General features: G+C 33.6%; 1 protein-coding gene across 1 annotated transcript in view; it reads right to left on the bottom strand.

The window, feature by feature from the left end:
- Positions 1 to 12,115, bottom strand: part of Cog6 (component of oligomeric golgi complex 6) — a 76,420-nt gene that overhangs the window by 44,916 nt on the left and 19,389 nt on the right. The window contains exons 5-6 of the mRNA XM_004844113.4: positions 1,985 to 2,096; positions 497 to 579 (exon numbers count right to left, since the gene is read on the bottom strand). Coding sequence (XP_004844170.1) covers positions 497 to 579; positions 1,985 to 2,096 — 195 coding nt within the window. The remainder of the gene's footprint in view (positions 1 to 496; positions 580 to 1,984; positions 2,097 to 12,115) is intronic.

Here is a 12,115-nt window from a genome sequence, read left to right as displayed (position 1 = left end):
TTTATTACAATTTAAACTTCTAGTTAATAGCTATTAGCGCTTAACTATTTTTATTTAGTTACACAATGATTTGGCTATAGTATATTAAATTTTATCATTTTATCATGATTTTTCAGGGGTTTTTTGTAATTAAATAAATGTCAAATTTTAATTCTATCATTTACTTATCAACTGCTGCTTTAGTCTAAACATGTCAGGGCATAACAATCTCCTTTTCCAAAGATAAATAAAGATCAAACTTCTATTTCACAAAACGTCATATACTTTCAAAAAGAATCTTGACCATCTGCCCAGACATGGTGCCAAATACCTGTAATCTCAACAATAAGGAGGCTAAGGCAGGAGGATTGCTGCAAGTCCAAGCACAGCCTGGGCTACACAGTGAGTTCAAGGTCAGCTTGAACTACACAGTGAAATTTTGTCTCAAAAACAATCCAGAATATTTTAAAATTTTGGGTATGTAAACAACAATGCAATTAGCTCAATAGTTACTCACCCTGCTGTTTGTTGGTTTGTACGCAAGAGCACTTTGACATCATTATGAATCTGTTTTACTCTTCCCAAGGCCTTGAAAAAATCCTTTAAAATCAAGAATATGACTTTCAAATGTCTATGCTTTCAGGCAAAATTACAATATCCTAAATTAAAGATCATTACAAAGATAAAACAGAATTTCACCTATTCTAATAGGCTTCCTGTACTGATCTCAACTTTCTTCATTCTTTTATAGAAGGTATAACATGTACTCATATTTTGAGAAATATATTAATTCAATACCTACTATGTCCTAGATAATGTGCTAGTTTCCAGGAATACAATATTTATAAACATACAAATTTCTATTCTCCAGAAAGATACAGTCTAGTAAAAGAGAAATGCAAATATAAAGAGTAAAGAAACACACGCTGTGTATTATATATCTTATGACCTCAGCATAGTATTCTTACCACTGAAGATGTTTTATATGTGCTATGTACCTGTTTTTGCCCTCTTATCCAAGGTGAGAATGCAAAGTGGGATGTACAAAGGATGTTCATTAGGAATTTGCTGATACTGAACTGACAACCGGCTTTTTTCTTTACAGAAATGTATCAGAGCCTTAATTTCAGATGCTATATATAACACCAAGAGACATTCATTGAGACCTCACCCCACCTCAAGAATCCCAACTTGCCCTCTGATGCCTGAATGGCCACAACAGACTTAAGTTTATATCTCCTCCCAGTTAGGAGACTGAAAGATCTCTTTCTGGGACAAACTGCATGTTTTCAAGGGATAGGCAAAAAAGAAGGAAGTGAGGAAAAGGCAAGAAGGAAGGGAGGAAAAAGAAAGAGGGAGGAAGCAGGAAAACTTCTTTGTTCAGCATTTGCAAAGGTTTTATATTCCTGTTGGTTTGCAATGATTGCCTTACCTTAAGAATTGAGATAAAAAAGATAATTCCCAATCCCAGAAAAGACAAAAAATTATTTTAAAAAACACGTATCAATGTTATACCACTGTAATGAAAACAGAAAATGTGACATGACTGTACCGTGAGGTATGAGGAAGTGGATAAACATGTGTCTTATTTGTGTTGGGGTGGGAGGATAAGAGGCTTAATCATCATATTTCATGATAGGAAATCAGCAGAAAGTAGTTAACAGAGATAATCACAGTGTACTCTTTTTAATGATAGATCAGGAGTACAGAATTTACAGAAGCAGTTAACAAGCTGGAAACTGGTTGACAAGAGTGGGAAGAATGGTGGAAATGATACAAGTTTTCTTAATAAACTGTGTGATATTTTGACTTTAAAAAAATACATCTTTAACTTTGAAAAATCCCCAAAATTTAAAAAGTAAATATACATGTTAATTTCCAAATTTAAAAATATTTTCAGATGAAACTTTTTTTCAGATAGAAAAGTAAAAATTTAAAATAGTAGGTTCTCTACAATGTCTCTAATTGCTACCCTTTAAGTGATTCTAACAAACAGCAAGGATACCTCAGTAATAGGTCCTTCTCTGGTACCTCGGAGAAGACTCATTTCATCAGAAGTCAGTTGGAACTTGGATAAGAAGGCATCTGCAACTTGTGCTCTTATTTCTAATCTTTGACTACGATGAAAAAAGCAAAATAAATCAAATATGTCATATATTTCCATAGCTATAAAACAAATTATATCTGTGACATAACTTTAAAGACTCAACATCTTTCAAAGCCTCACTGTTCTGACTTAAATGTCAGATGCACATCAGTCATGTATGTAATGAGATTATCACAGGCTCATCAGCCATGTACATGATTAAAATTAACTGACACTGTTCTATCTTAGATATGTGCACACAGTAAAAAGAGTACATCATTATGCAAAAGAAGAAATAAGTTCACATTACAAATTTTAAGCCACTTACAAGTTACTTGAATAATTTAACACAGTTTACAAGGTTATTTTCTGGGAGAGAAATGTGCTCCTGTTTTTGATCAGTTTCTTCACAGTCACTAGCATATCCTAAGTTTTTGAAGTCTTCACATGAAATACACACAATCAAATATCAGGTCCATTTGTTTTCGATTTTAGTTACAATCAAGAACTCTTATTAATCCTTCAAAAACAGGTAGAGTTACTTCTCTATTTTGGTCTTTCCCACATCTCCTTGAAAATAAAACCATTCTTTCAAATTATATTACCTGAATGAAATCTAAGCAGATTATGTGACAACTAGGCAAAGGCACACTTTATTCTGGATGCAACCTACAGACCTGAGAGATGGAGCAGGATTACCATCTAAAGGCCAGTCAGGAACATGAACTATGGACACAGAAACTTAACATTCTTGGTTTCTGTATCTTAGAGCTGAAGATGTACAAATGAAATTATAAAAATATTCCACTAGTAGTATAATTATAAAAATATTCCACAGAACAGTAGCATTCCATAATCCAACAATATTCAAATGAGAGTTAACAGGGTAAAATTGACACCATTTTTAGAGACAGCACAATACACCTGTCTTCTTTTTTTATTTGTACCATTGGGTTAGAAGGTTTCAAATTCACAAAACCACATGCTCCTACTGAACAATACAAAAACTTACAAAGAAAAAGCCACCAGGTATTTACCTCAAATGAAGTAAATCATCATAGATTTTTTAAATTTTATTTTTATTTTTAAAATTTTATTAGCACATTTGCTGTACATAATGTTTCCATTCCTTGTGTGGAGTTGGCACATGTACATAGCACATCTTAACTTCTTTTTTTTTAATTGCCTATCTCTTCCTTTCCCTACTCTATCTCTTGATCCCTTTCCCATTTGAGAAAGATCATCTGACTTCCTATTATCTCTTATATTTTGCTCTATATCTATAACTTAGGTTTATTCACAAAAGAGAAACCATGCGATATTTCAGCCTGTTTGTCTAATTCATTTCACTTAAAATAATTATTTTTATCTAAAAGTCACCTTAAGAGTTTGTTTTATAGTATTAAAGTCCCAATCATTACCATACAGCTTAATTATAAAGCTTCATAAAATTCCTTGAGAGTATACAAATTAGTCATTTCACAATTAAAACCTTTTTTGGAGCTTTTTTAAAATCAATCTTTAGAATCAATTTATTAGGGAAAATAAATCCCTAAGGAAAATCAGACTCTTTGGTTCATTGTTTCATTTTATTCTAACTAAAACTAGTGTTACTATCATGAGCAAACCCATCAGTCACTTAATTGGTTACAAGTAATATAGCTGACTGGATCTAAAGATCAATCCATGAAATAAGGAATGAGCCACATGCTTTAAATCTACAAAGAGACAGACTCAAAATATTTCAATAATGATATTGGCCATACTGCTAAATCAAGGATCTGCTTTCTCAAGATAGCAACCTCTGAAGTAGTAACAAAATAAATTGTACTATATTTTAAAAATCATGTTCCTCTTTAGTTTCATATATATAACTCTTGTCAGGTAAATCAGCACAACCATTCTGACAGAAAGTTACTTCCAGAAGGTTCTTTGGTTTACTTGGTAGCATTTGTGCCTTGAAATGCTATTGCTGGGAAAGCCACAAAAGAGCCTGGTGTGGCAGAAGGCAAATATGATGCTGACTTGGTCCTCACCTCACAGCACCAATGAAAGGTGGAACTTTTGGAGCGTTTTAAATATCTAAAAATTGCATGAAAGAAATGTTAACAATAGCTATTTCATATAAAGATTATAATTATAATATATACTTGAGATATATTCATGAATGACTGTATGTAATATAAATAAGTCATAAGATAAAGAGCAAAAACATACTGTAGAATATGCAGCAGATAAAAATATGAAATAGATCTATGTCAGTAGATATTGCTTCATAAGACATTTTATAGATACAAAAAGCAAGTTGCAGGAAAATACTTATGGGAACTTCCATTCATTTGTTTGTTTCTTTGTTTGTTTTTTGAGAGAGGGTCTCTCTACGTAGTACAGGCTGGTCTTGAACTCATTATGCAATCTAGGCTGGCTTTGAATGGCCAGTGATCCTGTAGTCCCTCTGAGTGCTGGGATTACAGGCGTTTGCCACTATGCCCAGCTGCATTCATTTTTTAAAAGTAACTATATACACAAATAAATCTGCAATATATCCAGTTGCATATTGCCTAATAATTTAAACAGACTATTTAATTTTCATTTTTTAATTCCATCAAAAAATTCCAGAACATGATTTAGAAATCCTGTGGTACTTTTTTTTTCCCCTGAAAATATATTAACTCTACCTTCCAGGCTCTCCATGAAATAATTTTAAAATAATAAGAAAATATGAACATACGATATAAACCAAAATTTTTAAAAAGTGAAGAAATGTAAATGGCAATACAAAATAAACAGCATCTCAACTCACCACTCTTTAATGATACATTAATTAAAACTGTGATAATACCTTTCATCTATAAAAATGGCAAAGTCTTCAATGATAATACCTAGTGCTTGCAATGGTTTAATAAAATAGATATTCATATATATATTCTCACATATACATCTATTCTCATATACATATAAATTAGTAGAATCTTTTTAGAAATTAGACAAATATACATTAACACTTTAAAATATAAAAAAAAATACATTGACACTTTAAAAAGTTTATAATATTGATTCATTAATTACAACTCTAGTTATTTATCCTAAGCAAATAATGTGAACTTTATGTCATGATTTTTAAACATTTACAGAACCATTATTTTTAGCAATGAAAAAATATGAATTGTCACTAATTTAAGAATGGTGAGGGCCGGAAATTTAGCTCAGTGGTTCCACCGCCTACTTTGCAAGCTCAAGGACCTGAGTTCAATCCCCAGTACCAAAAAGAAAAAAAAAAAAGAATGGTAAAACACGTGGGTTCATTAAAAAAAAAAAAATTAACATTAAAAACATCTTTTTTTTTTTTTTTGGTATGGGGAATGAACTCAGGACCTTGTGCTTGTGAGGCAGGCGGTGGCACCACTGAGCTAAATCCCCAGTCCAAAAATACCACTTTTTAAAATAAAAATCAGGAAAATGCATGAAAAATATTAAATGAAAAAGCTAAAATATAACCATAACCACTTTATACCTGATTTAAACTTTCTTTAAATTTCATGCAATAGATACACATTGTGTAAAAAAAATTAAGGAAAAAAGTACTTTTCTGCACTCAAGTAATTCCTTTTAACTAATTTACTCAAAAGAGAGATAAGTGAAGTGACCCTGTTTTGACAGGATTTTTAAGCATCTGGTTATCAATTGCAACACCTAAGTAACAGTGTTTCTACATTCCCCTTGATTCTAAAATAGAAAAACCTTCCACTTTAAGTTTCTATAATGTATCAACTTGAAAGTTAAACATTTTATAAAAGATTGGTTAATAAAAACTCATTAGAGAGAAAATCGTGTAAGTAGCCTATTCTTTGTCAGTATTTCCAGTCTTGCACCATAAATTTTAAAATCCAACAGAATAAAACTGCAGAGGACTATAATATTGATTATGCCCAAGGCAGGCTGTGAAGAGTTAACCCCCAATTGGCTTGTTTATAGTGGCTTAAGCCTATGTGGCCAAGTCAGAGTAACTCGCACCCAAATTCAATTCCCACAACTAAAACCTTCAGACTAGAAGGACAATGTTCTAATTACAATAGTATATTTTGTCTATTCTGTTCCTAATTTGAGAATGCTTTGTCTCGTCCTTTCTGACCTTGTTTACATTAAATTCCATAGAAAAACCACACATCTCCTTTACCCCAATTGACTGCCAATAAAAGTCAGTGCCTAGGACTGTCCAGCGCCTTTGCAGGTTGCACTGGCATTGGTCATCCTGGAACCCTGCTTTCTCTCTCTTGGTTCTATCTCTTAGTGTATTTTTTTTCCTCAGGTCTGTGTCATATACTGGGCAGGTAGGTACTAGAACCTGACTACAGAGTCTCAGGCTAAAAGAAATTTCTAAATTGTGTGTGTTTGTCCTTTGCACTGAGCTGCATGCTCTGCCAAGGTTGGGCTCAGACATGATCCTCTTGCCTCAGCCTTCAAGAGTGCTAGGATTAAAAGTGTGCTCCAACCTCCCTGGCCAAATTTCTACATCTTGCATTTTACCATTTTAGAAACTAGAAAATAAAATAATGCTAATGTAAACACATTGTTCTAAAACATAGCAAGTACAAATAACAAAAAAGGCATACATTGGGCCACGTAAAAACTAAGAGCATTGTCCGGGCCACTGTACCACACCCTGCCCCAGTACACAGGAGGTGACCCTCTCCCAGCACCCAGGAGGAGGCTTCCAGGCCACCGTACCACCACCTCCCCGAGTGCACAGTAGGTGAGCTGCACAGGCACCAGCATCACCCCACCCCCATCAAAATGAGAAAACATGTAAACAAGTCTCAGAAACAGACTTCTAGATCACCTAAGGCAAATCCAAACAGAAATGAGATGGAACGCTCTGATACTCAACCATCTGGACTCCCTGAACTGGCAACAAAAGAGGATCTGTAAAAATAAAATCAGAAATAATTTCTCAGATAACAGCAGAGATTATCCCCACAGTGTAAGACATGACTAATAAATCTAGAGAAGACACAGATAAAAACATAGAGGAACTAGGGCCAAGGATTTAGCTCAGTGGTTACACCACCTGTCTCTCAAGCACAAGGTCCCCAATCCCTGGTACCAAAAAAAAAAAAAAATAGAGGAACTGAGGAACATGATGGAATCCCAACATAGGAAACAAATGGAATCCATAAAACAAATACAGATTTCCAGGAGATTAAAAACTCCATTGAAAGCTTACACAGCAGAATGAGCCAATGTGAGGATAGAATTTCAGATATAGGAGATAAGATTGCAATTAGTGAGGAGGAAAAGAAAAATTGCTTTAAAATAGTAACGGACCATGAGAAATCAATCCAGTAGCTACTAGACAATGCAAAGAAGAATAACATAAGACTGATCAGTGTTAATGAAGAAACAAGAGAGAGTGCAGATGACATAAAAAAACTATTCACAGAAGTGATGGCAGAAAACTTCCCAAGCAGGGGAAAAGAACTTGACATACAGATAAGTGAGCAATATAGGACTCCAACTAGACTTGATCAAAAAAAAATCTACACATAGGCATGTAATTGTTAAGATTCCAGAAACTCAACAGAAGAACAAAATTTTATAAGCAGTTAGAGAAAAGAAATCACATACAAGGGAAAGCCCATCAGAATCACAGGAGACTTCTCAATGCAAACCCTCAAGGCTAGAAGAGCTTGGAGTGACATATATCTACCCCTAAAGGAAAACAGCCTCCAACCCATATTGATGTACCCTGCAAAACTATCTTTCAAAATTGATGGGGAAATAAGATACTTTCATGACAAAGAGCACCTTAGGAACTTCATGAATACCAAACCAGCACTCCAAAAAATTTTAGACAATACCCTAGGAACAGACAATGAGGATCACAACCCCAGGAAGCCCAGCAGAATTAATCCGTTGTGTGGGACAAGAAATTAAATGCAAAGGGGGAGAATCCAACAAAAAGAAAAAGTCATGACAATGATAAGTCAATATGTATCTGTACTGGCTATTTATCATCTTCTTATGTCTACTTTTTAATTGGGTTATCTATTAATGAGCTATAAGAGTTCTTTATATATTCTGGTCTTAGGTTATATATATATTACAAATATGGTCTGTTTAAGGACTACTTTTCATTTTCTTAACAATGTCATTTAAAGTTCTAAATTTTGATGGAATCTCATTTATCAATTTTTCTTTTATACATCATGTTTTTTGTAGCCTAGGAAATTCTTGCCTACCCTAAATTCATGAACATTTTCCCTTATAATTTCTTCTTAAAGTTTTATAGCTTTACTCTTTCATATTTAGATTCATAGATCCTTTCAAGTTATTTTTATGTATGGAAATAAAGGGTTGAGGTTAATTTTTTATATATGGATACCAGGTTTTCTAGTACCATTTGCTGAAAACACTATCTTTTCCTCTGCTCTTGAACTGAGTTTATGTTCTATGAAATGTTAATGTTAAATAATCTTTCAAAACTCAGTGGACCATATATGTGTGATTCTATTTCTAGATTCTCTGTTTTATTCCAATGATCTATAGGTCTTTCCTTAAGCCAACATTGCCTTGATTACTGTAGCTTTAGAGGAAGTCTTAAAATTAGGTACTAAATGTCTTCCAACACTGTTTTTTTTTTCTTTTTACTTTTCTAGGTCCTTTGTACTCCTACATAACTTTTAAATTTCAATATCCAATTCTTCATTTATACCAAGTATACATAGACCTGAATTTTTATATATACCTGTGTTTTCTAATCCTGCTAAATTCAAATACAAGTTCTAGGGGTTCCTAGAGATTTCTTCCTATTTTCTCTGTAGATGATCATTTCATCTACATATAAAGATTTTACTTCTACCTTGTCAATCCTATGCTAATTGTTTCTTTTTATTGCCAGACTATTTTGGTGGGGCCTAGGTTTCAAAGTTGAAGGGACAGATGAAGAGTAGGCATACTTGCCCTTATTCCCCACCTTAGGGAGAAAGCACTGTATCTTTTCCATTCATATAAGGCATTTTTGCTGGAAGTATGGAGTACATGTCTTTGATCTGTTGAGAAGGTTCTGTTCTACTTCTAGTCTCCTGATAGCTTTTACCATGAACAGCTGTAGAATTTAGTCCAATACTTTTTCTCCAACTAATGACAGGATCATATGGCTTTTTCCTTTCCTCTGTTAAAATGATGACTTTGGGGGGTGGATCTTCCAATGCTGAACCAACACTGCCATCCCTATAATAAAACCACTTTCTACATACTGCCAGATCTGACTTCTAATAGTTTGTTTTGTTAAACAAACTTCTATGTTCATACTTTTTTCTTCTATTATCTTTATCCAGTTTTAGGATTAGCACAATGTTGATTTCCTAAAATGAGGGGTAAAGTATTCCTTCTTTTTTTCTGCTTTAAATGTTTGATATAATTTATCAGTTAAAATGTTTATGAGCCTGCTGTTGCCATATAGGTACGTTTTCAAGCTAGGAATATAATTTCTTTGATAGGTGCTATTTAAATTTTATATTTCCTCCAGAGACAGTTTCATTAATTTTCTTTCAAGGTCCTTCTCAGAAGTTGTCAAATTTATTTCAAAAAAGATTTTTGTACTATGCTTTCTATATCCTTTTAAATTCTGTAAAATCTGTGGTAATGTCTCCTAGATCTTGATACTGTAATTTTTTAAATGTATAATTGATATTGTGTAATAAGAAGAAAAGGTCTAAAGGATTAAGGGAAATGGGAGGGGTAGGGGAAAGGAAAGAAGGGGAAAGAAAAAATATGAGAAAAGAAAAAAAATGGAAACAAAGTCTTTGAAAATAGGGAAGGGTGGAGGGGGTGAAGGGAGGTTAGGGGAAGGTGAAAAAAATGAGAACCAAGATACATCATGTAAAGGTACAAGATCCCAATGATGAATGTAACTGTATTTTATACCTAAAATGTAGCAATAAACTTAATCTAAAAAATTTAACAGCATTCATGCATTAAACAATATAAAGTGAAAGATCAACCACAGAATAGGAAAAGAACAGTTACAAGGCATATAAAACATGTATCTGATTAGAAACTTGTATCCAGAATATATAAAGAACTCATAAAGAACCCCCCAAATAAGCAAAAGATATGACTAGACCCTTGTCCAAAGAAGACATGCAAATATCCAATAAGTGCATGACAAGATGTTCAACATCATCAATCATTCAGGAAACAAATCAAAACCACAATAAGATTACCATTTCACAAAAGGTAGCAGGGTATTATAAAAAAATAGTAACAAAGATGTTCAGAAATAGAATTCTTATATATTGTTGTTGGGAATGTACAACTTTAGCCTCTTTGGAAAAGTCTGGCAGTTCCTCAATTAAACAGAATTAAATTCAATCCAGCAATTCTACTACAAGGTATATGCCCAAGAGATAAAAGCATATGTCAACACAAAAACTCGTACATAAATAATCATATCATTATTCATAACAGTAAAAAAGTAGAAATAATCTAAATGTTTATCAACTAGTAAGCAAAATATGGTATATCTATACAATGGAACTTTATTCTGCCATAAAAAGGAATAGAATAACACAGATGAGCTTTGAAAATATTTATACTAAGTGAAAGAAACTAGACAAAAAAGGCCACAAGTTGTATAAGTCCATTTACATGAGGTCAGAATAGGCAAATCACAAGCCAAAAACAGATTCATACTAGATTGAGGTTGGGGTGACTGCTAATTGTTGTGACATTTCTTCCTAGGGTGATAAAGATGTTTCAAATTTAGATTGTGATGGTGGTCGCACAACTCTGTGAATATACTAAAAACAATGAATTATACACTTTAAGTCTGTGGCATATTAGTATGTAATTTATAACTCAACAAAGATTTTTCAAATAAAAATATAGCTCTACTTTTAATATACAATAGCATTTAATATAACCATATAAAATATACCATTAAAAAGTATCCATTACTATATTTTCTTCCAACTCGATATTTTTCATTCTTAGAACCTTTGATGTCAGTATAAGCACAATCATTACTATTCCTACAAAGAAAGATTTTCAAATTATAAAAAATATCACAGGCAATGTCAGAAATAACTACTTAAAATATTAATATTTGGAACTTTTTTTTGGTACCAGGGATTGAACTTGGGTCATTGCGCTTGTGCAGCAGGCAGTGAAACCACTGAGCTAAATCCCCTGCCTTAAAATATTAATATTAACTGAGAAACACAGACAATTCAATAAGCTTTTCATATAGGAAGCACTGGGTACAAAAACTTGCTATCCAGTTAAAATACACAAAAACTACAATGGCTAGCAAGTGTCTGGGAATTATAGAGCAGAAGGTAAGTGCTACAACAGCAATATGTGTGGGAGTACACAAAAGAACTGATTCATTTTTTGTTCTCATGACTGAGTAAAGGTCTTTAGATAAGCATGGAAAATAGCTAGAAAAAATACAAAGTATAAAAGTAAGCTAAATTTTCTATGAACTGTGTTATAGGGGTTTCTGCAAGGGAATACATTTACTACTGAACACACAATTTATAGGATTATTTTATGATAATCACCCAAAAAGTCAAGTGCAAAGGAGTACAAGAGAGATTAACTGAACTCTAGAGCTCCAAAAAATCCAGCTGAAGGCCTGGATCCCAGCAATGTCCCACAAAAGTCCAGCTAAAGGCTTAGAGTCCAAGACAATGTCCTCCACGAGTCCAGCCAGTGTCCTAGAGCCCATGGCAATGTCTCTTGCTTGTTCATATTAAGGATCTGCACCTGGAAGGCCCAAAAGACCAGTGGCAGGAGCCAAAAAAACTATGCCAGTGAGATGAAGGATTTGTGGCACCAAGCTGAGGGATCCACATTGGAGCCAGGAAGTGATGCTCACGGTGAAGATCAGAACTCCCCAGACAAAAACAGCACCCATTCCCAGCAACAGCAAGGCCCCAAGCTCCTCCTCTAATGAGAACAGCCTAGTTTGCATCAGGAAAACCATCCACAGCAAGCTTCTTCTAGAAAACCAACACACAGGTCAAGATCTTCCCCTCCAGTTCTCTT

This window comes from Heterocephalus glaber, unplaced genomic scaffold (assembly GCF_053883595.1).
Source record: "Heterocephalus glaber isolate CG9 unplaced genomic scaffold, H.glaber_assembly_v1.0 deba00001720, whole genome shotgun sequence".
NCBI lineage: Eukaryota > Metazoa > Chordata > Mammalia > Rodentia > Bathyergidae > Heterocephalus > Heterocephalus glaber.
This window is presented reverse-complemented; position numbering and strand designations above follow the sequence as displayed.